Raw genomic sequence first — 15,648 nt, 5'->3', positions numbered from 1 at the left:
CATGCCACTTAGCTGCCCTATTTCTAATGTTACAATTGAATTACTCTCCAGATGTTATTTTTCTTAAAGTAATAGCTTGTCTCATACAATGATGTCCTCAAAATCACAATACAAGAAAAATTAGAAGCTCAACAATAACATAAACAGTATCAATGGATTTTAAAAATAAAATACAAAACTTTTTTTTTCCCAGTCAAATAACATCAATTCAGTTGAATGCATTTCTGAGTCCTCTTATATAGAAATCACCATGTATCAATTTGACATTCTATTCTAATATATACCAACATACTAATATATAATATATATATAATACCAATATTCTAATATCTACTGATTGAAATAAAAAAACCAGTATAGAGTAAATAGTAATAATTACCAACATTTATATAGTACTTACTATGTGCCAGACATTGTGCCAATCACTTAGCAATAATGTCATTTGATTCTTACAATAACCCTGGGAGAAAGGTACTGTTGTTATACCATAAGGATAAGGAAACTGAGACAGAAATGAAATGACTTACTCAGGGTCACACAGTTAGTAAGTTTCTGGGACTGGATTTTAACTCAGGTTTCCCTGATGCATGTAGTTTCCAAACATATTGATAGTTTGAAATGATTCAACAGAATTTAATTGTTTAATTGAATTAGTAGCTAAGTTACCTAAGTTGAAATAGTTGAAATACAACTCGGGAAGTAAAAGCTTAGCAATTAATAGATTTTTGTGAACAAAATGGAGTAGTTCTCAAAGTAGAGTAACTCTGGGGCAGCTCTGGAGTCAGGAGGACCTGAATTCAAATCTGACCTCAGACAATTGACACTTACTAGCTGTGTGACCTTGGGCAAGTCACTTAACTCCAATTGCCCTGCCTTCTCCCCTCCAAAATAAAAGTAGAGTAGCTCTGAATCTACACTTATATGTGCCACATACCGTGCTAAGTGTTTCACAATTATTATCCTATCTGATCCTCACAGCAACAACTCCGGGACATGGCTGCTATTATTATCTCCATTTTACATATGGGGAAACTGAGGCAGACAAAAGTGAAATGGCTGGACAAGGGTCGTACAACTAGGAAGTATCTGAGGCAATATTTGAACTCAAATATTCCTGACTCCAAGCCCATTGTTCTAGCTACTTCACTTCTTAGCTGCCTAATCAGGCATTAAAGGGAGAGGAGTTCCTTACTAGGATCAATCACCTTATAATTCAGTTACTATTCCCATTTTAGAGATAAGGAGCTATGCTACGGAGAGGTGACATGATTTGTCTAAATATACATAGCCAGTAAGTTTCAGAGCCAGGATATGAACCAAGTTCTCCTGACTTCCATTTCAGCATTGTTTTCGTAACACTAAAGTGTTAAGCTAGAGACATCCACCTCAAGGCCAATGCCCCTTGGGAGTGTTTGGGAATCCCAGTTCTGTATTTGATTTGGGTATTAATAATTATTACTAATACAAAGCACCTCCCCATCTACCATGTAACTGAATCCTTCTGACAATCCTATGAAGTAGATGGGACAAATAATATTATTTCTGATACACATGCAGAAACTAAAACACAAGGACATTCAATTCAATTTCATTCAACAAGCTTTTGGGTTGAGCACCTGCTAGGCACACGTTAATATGATGGGCACTGGGAATAGAAAGACAAAAATGGAAAATAGTCCCTGCCCTCAAGCAGCTTACATTGTACCAGGGCTATGACCTGTACACAGACAAGAACTTGAGAAGAGAAATCTACTAATGAATATTATTTGTAACTAGTAGGGAGGGTCAAAAAAAGGCATCTCATAGCAAAAAGCACAAGCTGAACCCAAAAAGGAAATTTAGGAGCCTAAGAGGCAATGGTGAAGGGAGAGGCATAGGAAACTCTGCAAAACCATGGGGTGGGAGGTAGAATGTCAAGTTTGAAGAAAATCAAGCAGTCCTTTTAACTGACTGGAACGTGTAGAGTGTGTAAAGGGAAGTCTTTAAATACCAAGCTTCAGAGTTTGTATTTTATCCCAGGAGAAATAGGGAACCATTGAGGATTCTTGAGGAGGGGAATTGCATGTTCAGAATTACATGGTCTTAGAAAGATTGTTTTGACAACTCTATGGAGCATGGATTGAAGAGAGGAGAGAATGAAAGCAGGGAGATCAATTAGTAGGCTATTTCAGTAGTCTAGGGGAGAGATGATGAGGACCTGAATTAAAATGGTGGCCATGACAATGGTGAGAAGGGGATGGATGCAAGAGATATTGGTAATTGATAAGACTTGGCAACTAATTGTATGGGGGGGTGGAAAAACACGTATATAGTGCTTAAAGCAAAAGTGCTTTGCATATATTATCTCACTTTATCTCTGCAACAACCCTGGGAGGCAGGTGCTATTATTGCCCACATTTTACAGAAACTGAGAAAGGTTCAGTGACTTACCAAAGATTACAGAATTGTAAGTGTCTGAGACAGGATTAAAACTCAGGTCTTCCTGGACTCTGAGTCCAGTGCTCTCTCTATTGCAGCCAACTATTTCCAGGGAGGAGGATTTGAAAATGACTCCAAATTGCCTGAGGTCAGACATCCAACTAATGGTAAAATCCAGGATTAGGATCTTGATCATTTGACTCCCAGCCCTCTGCCCTGTTCACTGGACCATAATGTTGATGTTAATTGACTCCACTCCTAGTTGGGGGAAATATTTTTCTAAAATCAAGTTTGTACTGGGATACCCTTGTTGACTCAAACCTTCTTGGATCCTCTCCTGCCTCTTCTCTGGCTCTTCTGCCCTACCATCAACTCTCTTAGGCTGTGTTCTTCTTCCTGCCTGACCTATCATGTCTGAAGAACTTCTGTAAGTAATGAGACATACAGTGGAAATGGATTTTTTTGGTTTTATTTTTGTTTTTGTTTTGCAAGTAGCTAGCAGACTAGAAATATCTTTCTCTTCCTTCCTCCTAATCCCAATCTTAGTGATTTGTATGGAGCATTGCCAATCCCTCAAAGCTCTTTCCAGTGATATGTAACAAAGATGTATGCTCTCTCCCTAACCATATTTGTGAGGATCTTGGAATTTGTCCAAGACTCAACTTCCCTGTCTCTTTCTTGGACGTCCTTTACCTCAACCTAAAAGCAATAACTTGCATATGTGAGGCAGAGTGTCCTAGTGGTTAGAGTTAGCTTTGGCATCACCTGCCAAATTCAAATTCTGCTTCTGAGATACATGACTGTGTTACCCCAGCTAGGCAAGTCACTTAATTTCTCAGAGTCCCAGGAAACTCCCCAGAACTATGAGATTTAGCTGGGTTGCCAATCTTTTGTGGAGGGAGCGCCCCCCCCCTCCCCGATGAAATCACAGATCTGAACCAAAACCAAAACCAATGTAGCACTTATATAAATTTGTAAAGTGCTTTACATATATAACTTCCTTTATTCTCACAATACTCCTGTGAGGCAGGCTGTACAACTATCATCGCCTCCATTTTTGCAAATGAGAAGACAGACTCAGAGGAAGTGAGTGATTTGCACAAGATGTACAGCTAGTAAATGATGATGTGAGAGCTTGAATATAGGTCTTCTGACTCCAAGTCCAGTTTTCTTTCCATCATCCAAAGGGAACAAATATCATTGAAACTCTTCTCCCTGACTGTATTCTCAGGATTGAGCCATTGGGTATTTGGGGCAAAGAGAGAGTCACCCTTGGACAGCTACAGACCAAAGGTTCCAGAGAAAAAGGTCATGACCTTCTACTTGTTTATAAAGGATTTGAAGGGATGATGGGTTGGTATTATCTGGATGAGTATTAAAGCATAAAGATGAGATGCAAAAACATATAAGTGACGAGTTTCAGTTGGTCCAAATGAGGTTTCTCAATGGTGATACTGAGAAATAATTGGTCCGTGACAGTGGGAATGCTGCAGCATAATGAGTTCATATTGTCTGAAGAAAATTCTGATCAGTGATGACAAAATATAAATGTTCAGGGTTGCTCAGAGCTTCTTTCTTTGCAACAAGAGGCTAGCTCTGACTCCAGGGGCACAAAGAGGGTGAAGAGATTCACAGTGCAGACCCAAAGAAGGCCTCCAGGGATGAAATGGAGCAGACAGCAGTGCTTCCTAGTTTCCTTAACTCATGGAAAGTTAAGGTTTGCTTGACTCCCAATACCGAATTGAAACTGTGGCCTGCATTCTAATCTGGCTTGGGACTTTCAGCATCTTTTCTTCATTCATTTTGGATTGTCTCAAATGCACAAAATAGAAAGTATATCGCCAGAAGTTCCCTTCTTGGCAACCTGTGCCTTGGAACTCTGAAACAGGCTAGCCTAATGTTGCATCCTCTAATTCCCTAGCTTATACACACACACAGACACACACACACTATACATACATACATACATACATACATTCTCCAGAAGCATGACTCCATGCTATCCCCTCCCATACAAATGGCTCTTCCTCGCTTTCTTGGCTCCTTCTGACCTTTTACTGGCACACAGGATTATTTTCAGTTCAGTCATTTTTCAGTTGTGTTCAACTCTTCTCGGCAAAAATGCTGGAGTGGTTTGTCATTTCCTTCTCCAGTTCATTTTACAGATGAGGAAACTGAGGTAAGCAGGGTTAAGTGACTTGCCCAATAACCCTTCAGAGTAGGTGCTATTCTTATCCTCATTTTACAGTTGAAGACACTGAGGCAGACAGAAGTTAAGTGACTTGCTTGGATTAGATAATTTATAAGTGTCTGAGGTCAGGTTTGAACTCAGGTTTTCCTGATTCCAGATCTAGCACTCTATTCATCACACCATCTAACTGCCCTAGGGCTATCATAAATAATGGAAAATAACTTGCATTTATAAAGTGTTGATTTACTATGTACCAAGCACTGCACTAAGCGCTTTATGTTATTTTCTATATATTGTATAATTATTTTATACAACCCGGGAGGTAGGTGGTATTATTACCCCCATTTTAGAAATGGGAAAATTGAGACAAACAGCAGCGACATGACTTACCCAGGGTCACACAGCAAGGGAGTGTCTGAGGTTCTATTTAAACACAGGTCTTCCCGACTCCAAGTCCTGTGTTCTGTCTACTTCTATACCTCTCAAAGCCCCCAACTAGGAATGGACACCCCAACTTCCTGGAGCTGTCCTGACACTTTTGCTCTAATTCAGCCAGGGGATGGAAGCTGTAGAATTCCAGATGGAATTCCCTGCTCCCCTGCTTTTGAAGAAATGATTTGTGGGCCCCAGGACACTTGGGTGCCCCCTCTTTGTCTGTGATCATCCCTGGCAGAGGCTGAACCATCTTGGGAGAGTGGATGAATGCAAAAAACCTCAGCAGATCTAGGGAGAAATCATGGACTGGGAGATCCTAAGGGGCAGTCAAGGTTAGGAGTAAGGTAAAGGAAAGGGTCCAGTGAGCCCCTCCTCCCTGCAAATGCCCCCAAATCTCACTGCTATAATTCTCAACTTTCCCTCCCAGTTCTCCCAAAGGCGAACTCAAAATCCTAACTCCCAAGTCCCCTAATTCTCTTGACCTCCTTTCCTTATAGCCTGGGTATCAGTTACCAGAGCAACAGGGTCTGTGCTCCCTGCATCCCAGGCTGCCCTTACCCTGGATGAGGGGCCTTGGGCAGAGAAGGGGCACAGAGTTGTTGTGGAACAGCAGCTGCATGCTGGTGCTGGGGGGAGGGGGTGTGGCAGGGGAGCGGGAGCAGCTGCAGCCAGGGCCTCAGCGCCCAGCTGTACCTTATTTGTCCCTGGCAGTGAGAGAAGCTGATGTGGATAGAATGCTGAACAACACAGGAATGGGGGGTGGGATCATAAATAAGTGCCCAGTTTGTACAGATGCCCTGCCCTTCCCCCCAGCCTCCACCCCTTATCTACTGAAGCTGGGTTCAGAACCTTTCACCAGAGGAATGGCAGGGGGAGAATAGGGACCCTTATAGGAACCTTGGGCCAGAAAGGGGCAGAAGGACAGAGAAATAATTGTGAGGGGGAAGAACTGGAGCAGAGAGAAAAGGGGGTAAAAGGAAAAAAAAAGATAAAGCCTTCAAGGTCAGTGAAGAATGAGGTGGGATAGAGTAGCTCAGGGTTAGCCAAGATTTATACGGTGCTATGACCTATGGGACAGCCCCACCCTTACCTCCACCATCTTTTATTAATTCCCTATCCCTACACACCCCACACCCACTGCCCTCTTCTCTCCCTGGAGGATCTTGTCCCACCCTTTCCCAACGCCCATTTCAAGAACTCAAACTGGGCTTGTCTCAAGTGTCTGGCCTGCCGTGGTGAATGCCTGAACTATGGGGCTCAGAGTAGGGATCTGTTGCCCTCCAGGAGAACTTGGATGGGTTGAGGGAGACAGAGAAGAAGAAACAGTATTCCAAACAGCTGCAGGATACAAAAGCAAGTCCCTATCTGGAGCCCAGGTTGCAGTGAGGAGGAAAAATGCATGTGGCCACATTGGAACAGTGGAGCTTGCAACCCAGCTCCCCATAGAGACTGCCAGGAGTACCTGAACTTCACTGTCTGGAAAGGACAAGGGATCTGCGTTCAGGATCCTGAGCTATCTATCCTTCCCTGATGTGGGAGAAGGGAGGGTCTGGGCCAGAGGAGCAGAATTAGTGGGAAGCAAGAAGATCCTTAGGGAAGGATATTTTTTCCTTCTCTTTCTAGTTTCCGACTTCCCAGGCTGCAGTCTGCTAAGTGGCTCTAAGCTAATTGATTGCCAGACTGTTGGCTAAAGTAATAGGGAATTGATATAAGTAACTAAGTGCCTCTGGGGGCAGGAGCCAGGAAAGAGCTAGGGGGGGAGCAGCTTTGGGTCTTGGACCTCTTCTGCTGTCTTAGCCTAGGTCCAGGGTTATCTATCCTTGAAGGATGTGACTTATATGTTCAAGATTACGGCTATGGGCTAAGGGCTTAGAGGGGGGAAGAGGGATGGAACCTAATGGAGTGCCCAGGGATTTTCTACATGTGGATAGAGATTGCTACTAAGTCTCCTGAAATGACTCTAAGGAAAACATTTTCAAATGTCTGTGACTCTGGGAGAGCGGAATTGTATGCTAAGCATTAGGGATGGAGATGGGGAGAAGAGAGCTAATCACCAAGTCTGAGTGAAAGGATGTAAATCCTGAGAATGGGGATAGGCCGAAGTGTAGAGACCAAGGTGAAATAGCAGGAAAGGCATCTGAATCTTGGGAATGAGGGACACAAACATCTAGTGATGTCAAGGTGCTTTATTTCAGTTACCTCTAATTTTGTTCCAACACCCCCGGAACCTGCTACTTCATCTTATTTCATCTCTTCAGTATAGAATTCTCAGGATCCCTGAGGTCCCTATACCCCTGCCTTTCTTCTCCCTGATATGAGTTGAGAATGGAATAAAAAAAAAATATATATATATATATATGGTATATAGATGTATATGGTGTATATAGATGTATGTGTGTATATGGTATATATATAATATGTGTGTATATATACATATACATGCATACACATGTGTGTATATGTGCATATAACAAATAGATCAAACGAGATAATATTTGTAAAGAACTTAAGAACATTGCCTGACACATTGTAGTTGCCTCTCTCCTGATTCTGGAGATTTTCCAGTTCCTTTGGACCAGGACTCTCGGGTGAGTTGCCCTAAACAATTGATAAGGTTGGGGAAGTAGTTTTAATACACGTTGAATTCAGGGATGAATAGAGGATGAAGCTGGGTTCCATTCTCTGCTGCTGACCTCTCCCCCCTCTGCTTTTCATGTCTTATCTCCCTTCTCTGTTCTCCTCCAGTATTTCTTGCTCTGATCTCACCTACTTCCTAGTTGGATTCCTCTTTCAATATTCATTGCCAAGGTCCAGCCCTCACTCAGCTGCTGGAGCCACTGGCAGAAGAGAGAGGAGCCAGCAAGAAACACCCATCAGTGTGTACAGGGTGCCTGCCTCTGCACATCTGGGTGTCTTTGTAAAGATGTATGGGATGTAAATGTGGTGTTTGAATTCATGTCTTATGGCCTTCATCCATTCCCAAGATTTAGGCCCTTCTCCCTGCTACTTGGCTCTTTTCCCCTTATCACAGACTCCCACTAAGTCTTCCAGGGCCAGGGAGGTGATGCTGAGTCCTTCAGAACCATGCCCACAGAGCAGAAGACCTGGGAGAGGCTTCTAAGCTAGAAAGGCCTTGAATATAGGCCTGGCAGACTATCATCAGAAGACCAGCCTAGCTAAGTCCTAGGAGGTTCATCAGTAGAAAGCCAGTCATCCCCAAGTCCTGAAGATACGTACCAAACTAAACTCCATCTTATCATTTCCTAACATGCCCCAAATTGCCATGCCTTTTAAGCACGAAAGTCTCAAAGAAGAGTCCCCTTGAAAGACCAACAGGGTGTGTGAATAGGGCTCATCATATCCACACCATCCCACAAGCTCCTCCCCAGATTCTCTTTTCATCGTTTAAGGCTGCTCTCTAGGGAATGGGTTAAGAAGTGTGACTCATTTCCTCAAGATCCACCAAGGCCTTTAAACGTAATTGTTTTCCAAACTATTGGTGTATACTTTCTGGCATGAGAAGGGAGCCTTGTAGCCAGATAAACGTGGTACCTGGTGAGTGACCATGTACCTATCCATGTGCCCTTAATATGTTTTGACTGCCAAGGGATCAGATTTGGAAGCAATCTTGCCAAGTTAGGGGTCATGTTGCTACCATCTATAGCACAGTCTGGCCCGCACAGGGTTTTGTACAGCTTCTTGGTAATCATCACCAGGATGTGTGTGACCGATTATGTGTGGATACACATGTGCCCAGTCTTGAGGAGGGACTATGTATGCATGAACCTCTGCATATATGACAAGGGAAACTTGTGCATGTGTATATAACTACGGAAGAGTATATGAACATTTATATGTATGTCTGTGTGTGTCACTGGGAATATGTGTGTATGTATGTGCATGAAGAAGGCTCGTAGGATCTATGGCTGGAAGAGACCTCACAGGCCATCTAGTCCAACCCACTTATTTTACAAATGGGGAAACTGAGGCCCAGAGAGGTTAAATGACTTGCCTGGAGTTACACAAGTTTGTAAGTGGCAGAACTGGAATTTGAACTGAGGTTTATTTGGATGAAATCTATGTCCGTATAGTGAGCATTCATTGTAACATACCTCCATTCACAAATATACACACGAACAATCTTTCAGTTATATTTTCTGTCTCCAAAAGCAGGACTCTTTTTTCAATACCATGCACAAAACTCTATGTGTATATTGTAGTAGTAGTAGTAGTAGAAATATTGTGTATGCACACTTTTATGTGTATAACCATATACATTTTAAAATAACTATCTATTTGCATGTAACTTAGAGAATGTGTGAGAGTGTGTATGTAACTTGGTATGCTTGTGTGTGTAATTGTGGAGGTATATGCACGATGGGGCAAGATTTCAGCTTAATGTAAGGAAGAATTTCCTAATGTAAGGTATCTGATAACTTAGGTATCTGAAAATAGAATTAAGATTGTGAGTTCTTTAGTAAAAATCATTAGTTAGGGCTAGAAGACCCCTTTTGGGGAATTTTGTAAGGGCAATTAGTTCATGGGACAGAATATTAAACTAAAATGACCCTAAAGGTCCTTTATAACCCCAATTCTATTATAAAGAAGCTATTTCTATAGAAAGAATTGCTTCACTTTAGACATTTCAAACATGGGCTGCACTCTTATAACTGTGTGTATGTGTCAGGAGGTATTGAGGAGGTGGGAGCTCCTCTTTGTATGTCACTGTGAGAAGGCAAGTGTATGTACATATGTGTCAATGGACATTTATCCTAGGCCCAGAGCTTGCCTATATTTGATGGCTCAAAAACAGAAAGATGAAAAGCAGCAGAGACATTTGAAAGACAGGCAGCTCTAGAGAGATAAGCTCTGGGTGGAGAGTCACCTAGGGTGACAAGACTCCCAGGCTTGGAAAGGGGATTGCATTGAGTCTGTGATAACGAGCATTATTGAAGTTCAGCGTGTGTCTTCATGAGTGTTTCTCTCTGCATGTACTATCAGTATGTCTTTGTGTGTGCGTGGGTCTGTGGACATTTATTCAAGTGAGTGTGTGCAGCTCTCCCTTCATCATTTGCCCATCCATCCAACCCCAAGCCTCAGAAGCCTGTATTGCTGAGGAGCTGGGGGAAGATGGGAATGGCTGGTGAGCCCCCAAAAGTTCAGAGCTGTTGGGCTAGAGAAGGTCAGAGCCACCACAAGCAGAAGGAGATGGGTCTGGGAGGAAGGGATCCATCACAGAATGGAGAGGGCCGCAAGAGAAAAGAGGGAGAAAAGGCGAAAAGCAGGGTGCGTCGTGGTAACGGTTGTCTGAGGGGTGCAGTGTCTCTGTACTCTATATGCTTGTGTTCTGTGTGCATGTGCATGCTCTGTGAGTCTCTGCACACAGATGTTGGAGGGATGTAGGAAGAAGGCTGTATGTCTGGCTGGGAGAAAAAGGTTGCCATGGACAGGCAGAATAAAAGTAAGGAGAAAGACCGAGTGCCTGAATGCCCAAGACCACGAGCATTTATTGTGAGTGATGTTTACGAGGGGTGTGTGCGTGTGTGTGTACAAGAATCCAGCTTCCCCACCTCCATGGTATATGTATATTCATTTAGCCCTGACTCATAACAATAAAATCCCAGTGCCAAATTCCCCAAACTCCACTCTGTAAACCCAGTAGGTAGGAGTGACTGGGGTGGGGCACAGTGCCCTCTACTGACCACAGAGGACACAAGCATTTGCCCCCAGCTCTACATGGGTATTGAACTTTTGGTATGTAGAGCACCAGAATTGGAGAGTTGGGGAGACAAAAGGCAAAAGACTACACGGCTGTTCCCAAAGAACTTATAGTCTAGTTGAGAAAACATAACACACCCTGAGAATGACTGGAGAATCTCTGTACCATTTACTAATTGTTGCACAATATCATTTCTATATTTGGGAAGAACAACCCAAGTCCCCCAGTGGTGATGGTTTATAGAATATCTGAATGGGGTCTCTCTTTCTTCCCCCAGGAATTTCTCACTGTCTCTTTTTTGTTTCTACTTCTGTTAGCTCTTTGTGCCTTTTGATGTCTGCGATTCCCCATGTTTCAGACCCTAGCTCCTTGTATATCTTTCCAGTCCCGTCTCCATGTGCCAGTTTCCCTGTTTCTCTTTTTGCCTTTCTGTGTATCTTTCCACATCTCTGCATTTCTTGCTGCATCTCTGCTTTGATATTCTTGTTTTCTCCTCCATTATGTCTTCCCTTCTCAGCAAGGAAACTAAAGCGAAGAGGTTCATATTTTCTATGATAGAACCCAGGTATCCTGGATCCCAGCTATCATCCAGCACAGAGGTTGGTTCCCATCCCTCCCAACCTCCCTATCATCCCTTCAGCATCCTTACAAAACTCTGAATGCAAATGGAAGAAATACAGGGTTCCAAAGGAAGGGGGAAGGAGCAGAGGGAAGGGAAGAACCTGGACTGGCGCTGTGGTCTGGACAACAGGACTTCTCCTCAGGCAGGACAGAACCGGCGATGCTTTTAGCATCTGCCTCTACTTACTTCGACACAGCAGAACAAGAGTTAACCCTACTTCCCTTTCTATTTCCCCTCCCACCCCTCATCACTGTCCCAGCCACAGAGACTAGGTTTGGCAGCTTAAGTGCCTCCCCACTGGGCTGAAGTAACCAGAGCGCCCTTGAGGGACTGGGGGGCCAAGAGGGCTATGAGGGTTGATTGGACCTATGGGCCCCCAGAAGGGGAGAGCTGGATATGTTGTCTAGGGGCCTGAGAGAATGAATTCTCAGAGCTAAAGACCAAGAGAATGAGGAAGGGGCTAACGGATGGGAGAGAAGGCCAGCAAACAGGAACCCTGAGTAGAACTCAGCCTTGCTTCTCAGATCTCCCAGCCTGACCTTGGCCCCACAGTTTAGGATAAGATTTCTAGAACTGGTGTCTGAAAGACAGTAGGAGGATGACAGTGGGGGAAGGGGGCGGGAGGTGTTGAGGGGGGAGAAGATGGTGGAGGCAAAGAGAGGTGGGAGAGCAGCCAGGAAACTTCTTAGGTGATTGAAGGGGTTATACCCGCCACCCCCACCCACCCCATGCCGGGAAATAGCTACAAATGAGTCTGTGGTCACTGAAAGACTTCTGCTAATGGATCTTTGGGCTGCCCTAAAAGCCACAGAGGGAAAGGGGCGGGGAGAAAGGAGGAGGCACCTATTGGATTTGTTGTGGGATGGGTGAGGAGAGGAGTAAGAGTCCAGTAGAAGGGACTAGAGGGATTAGAAAAATAGGAGGGGAGTTATAGGAAGAGAGCTAGGTTAGCTTCCTAGCTACAGGAAGAGGTTAGTTAATTGCTGTGATTTAAATGGAATTGGAGACCATAGGCTCAGAGGAGAGACAAAATCAGGCGGAGGATTTAGGAAATGATTGCTGTGGGTTTGGAGAGTGATTTAAATGAGAACCTGGGGTATAGATATTTGGGGGGGGAGGGGAAAGGGGAAGGGGAGGGAGGATTTGCTGAGTCAGTTCTTGTAGCTAGATCAAAGATATAGGTGATTATTGGACCAGGCCCTACCCTCTATATTTCATGGGGGAAGTAGAAACAAGGAGCATTGGTCATTAATTTAAGCAATTGGAATCCACAGTATTCCTTGTCTGTGTGGGTGGATTGGAGTTGTAAGTGGCCTTCTTATATCCCATTCCTCATCCCTTAGCTGAAGCTGGTAGGTCGGGGGTGGGGGTGGGGGCTTTCCTTTTCCATTCCTCACTACCTCCCCCTTCTTATAGGCCATCAATTATTCAGCAGCGTAGATGACTGAACAGCTCTGCCTCTTCCCCAGCTCCGCCCCACGTTCCCTCCCTCTTCTCCCTCTACACTCCTCACTAAGGGCTCAGGCACAGACAGCTGGACTGCTTTGGGACACGGCTGGCTGGCATTGCCGGCCCCCCCCCAGGTCTGGGCATCTTACCCACTTCTCTTCTTGCTCCTCCCCTTTCCTCCTTCCATCCTTTCAGTCCCAGAGACATCATCCCTCCATCTCCCTCCCTTGATCTCCTAAAGATGCCCATCCAGATTTTCTGCTCTCTGTCCTTCTCCTCGGGTGAGGACCCCAGGGCTGTAAGAAACAGCTGGGGCTCCAATCAACAGCAGCAAGAGGGGTCTGAATCTGAGTCAGAAGAGGAGGAAGAGGAGGAGGAGGAAGAGAAAGATGCAAAGGAGGAAGAGGAAGGCTTAGCTATGGACTTGGTGGCCTTTGCCAACAGCTGTACCCTCCATGGAGCCAGCCATGTTTTTGTGTCAGGAGGCTTAGGGCCCCGCCAGGCGTTATGGGCTGTGGCCTTTGCCCTGGCACTGGGCACCTTTTTGTACCAGGTGGGGGATCGGGTGACCTATTACCGAAGCTACCCACATGTGACACTGTTGGATGAAGTGTCCACTTCTGAGCTGGCCTTTCCAGCCGTTACCTTTTGCAACACCAATGCTGTACGGCTGTCTCAGCTCAGCTATCCTGACCTGCTCTACCTGGCCCCGCTGCTCGGGCTGGAGGATGGGGAAGACCCTGGTGTGCCCCTTGCTCCACCAGGCCCTGATGCCTTTTCTGGGGAGCCCTTCAACTTGCACCGTTTCTACAATCGCTCCTGCCACCGGCTGGAGGACATGCTGCTCTACTGCTCCTATCGAGGGGGCCCCTGTGGCCCCCACAACTTTTCTGTGGTGAGTCAGGGTCATCCCCCTTCATCCCCAACAACCCAGAGAACATGGGGCCTGCCTTCCCATTACCTCTGGGGTATCAGCATCATCCCAATGTCTTCTACTCCAGGTGGCATCTGGTCTGGGTCTAACAAAACTCCCCTCCACAATGTCCTCCCCCCAAAAGAGGGGTTAGTTGCTATAAAAAGGCTTTTGCAAGCTTTAACTCCACCTTCAGTCCATCTCTAAATGATAAGTCTGTTTCAGGGGCTTTAGAACAGAGATTGGAAGTAGGGATCTGAGAAGGAAACAGAGGGGGACTTAAAAGAAAGAAAGAAGAAGAGATCTGAGGTTGGAATCCTCTGAAGTTTAGTTAGTACCCAGGAATCTGGCAGACAGAGGTACAGGAAGGAAGAGGAGTCAGGAACTTCTGCCAGGGTCTATTACAAGGTAGAGCCGGGGAGAGGGAGTGAGCAGACAATTAGTTGCCTCCCTCCTCCATGGCATCAAGACCAGAGACAAAGGTTTTCTGGACACTCATGGCCTATACAGAGATATATTCTTCCCTTTCTGCCATAGCCCTTCTCCAAACCTCTATCTTCCGTTCCCCTCTGGGGTGTGTGTGTGTGTGTGTGCATGCGTGCGCACATGCGTGTGCATTCCTGTGTCTCACAAGGTCAAGAGTATATGTGAGCAGTAATGGAATATGATCTTCCCATGGCTGGCTTCCCTCCATCTGCAGCTATTCTGAATCCTTGGGGAAAGGTAGTTAGTATTAGGTACTGGGCATCATTTGGGTTACTGGGGTCTCACTCTCAGGAGGAATCCCAGCCCCAATCTTGTCTAAGAGTTCCAAAGTCTGTACAGTTTGTGTGATCAGAAGTCACCATGCCACCTGTCCTCTCTCTAAGACACCAATTATTTGACTTGTCAAAATATTTTCTCTTCCCTTTCTCTAAAGTCTGGGTTCAAAACCTTGGCAGGAGGAAAAGGGGATGGACAGACTATGTCACATCAGAAAGAATGGAGACCTGGTAGAAGTGTAACCATTGAGCTCCCAAGCCCATAAGAATTAGCAAAAGATCCTAGAGAAATTACCCAGGGATAAACTGGTGCTTCTCATCTAGAACCACCAGGTGGCAGCAGTATCTCATAGCGTGATGGCCTGAAGTTTAGGCCCTTCCCCCCATCCCCCACCCCCACTTAGTCCCTTTATTTCCTCAACTAGTGACAGATAACTGAATCTTCTGCTTCCTTGAAATCCTCTGTAGGACACATTAGATATTCAAATATTGAATAAATGAATTAATGGAAAAAATTGAGTAAATAAGACACTTTTACCAGAATCATAAAATAGTAAAAATGGAAACATTCTTAGAAATCATCTAATTCTTATTTTTTATTTTTAAAATGTTTTATTAATGCCTTTTGTCTTCATATCAGATTATTTCTCATCACTCTTTCTGGAATGAATGCTCCCTTGTCACAAAGAAAAACAATTAAGCAAAAACACAATACAGAGACAGTCTGGTACAGAGACTGTATATAATATTCTGTCTTGGTAGTTCCCACCCATCAACTGTAAGGGAGGAATTATTATCTCTTCTCTGGGAACTTCACTGGTTTTTCCATTACTCAGAGTTCAACTTCTTTTAGCAATCTTTACATGATTACAGTTGTTACATATATTAATCTCTTGGTTCTGTTCACTTTTCACTACTTCAGTTCATACCAATTTCCGTATTTCTCTGACTTCTTCATAGCTGTCATTTCTTACAACATGAGGGCATTATTTTTACATATGTATATACCATGTTTTTTCGGGCATTTCCCAGTTGATGGACAACCCATTTGTTTCTAGTTCCTTGCTACCACAAAAAGTACTTGTGTGAATGTTTTGGTACATATGGGACCTTGACTTCTGACTTTGATTTCCTTGTCCT

At 44.4% G+C, this 15,648-nt stretch overlaps 1 protein-coding gene across 2 annotated transcripts in view; it reads left to right on the top strand.

Moving 5' to 3' along the window:
* The window catches only part of ASIC1 (acid sensing ion channel subunit 1), a 32,774-nt gene that overhangs the window by 7,000 nt on the left and 10,126 nt on the right, over nucleotides 1-15,648 (top strand). The window contains exon 1 of one of the 2 annotated variants that reach the window (XM_069092581.1): nucleotides 12,774-13,729. The exons of the other annotated variant lie outside the window; for it this stretch is intronic. Within the exon in view, the coding sequence (XP_068948682.1) occupies nucleotides 13,076-13,729 (654 nt within the window). The 5' untranslated portion in view covers nucleotides 12,774-13,075. Of the gene's footprint in view, nucleotides 1-12,773; nucleotides 13,730-15,648 lie in introns of those variants that run through there. 2 annotated transcript variants of the gene reach the window in all.

The sequence above is a fragment of the Petaurus breviceps genome, unplaced genomic scaffold (genome assembly GCF_028583685.1).
Source record: "Petaurus breviceps papuanus isolate PSGF00001 unplaced genomic scaffold, PetGlider_PUasm1.0 191, whole genome shotgun sequence".
Taxonomy (NCBI): Eukaryota; Metazoa; Chordata; class Mammalia; order Diprotodontia; family Petauridae; genus Petaurus; species Petaurus breviceps.
This window is presented reverse-complemented; position numbering and strand designations above follow the sequence as displayed.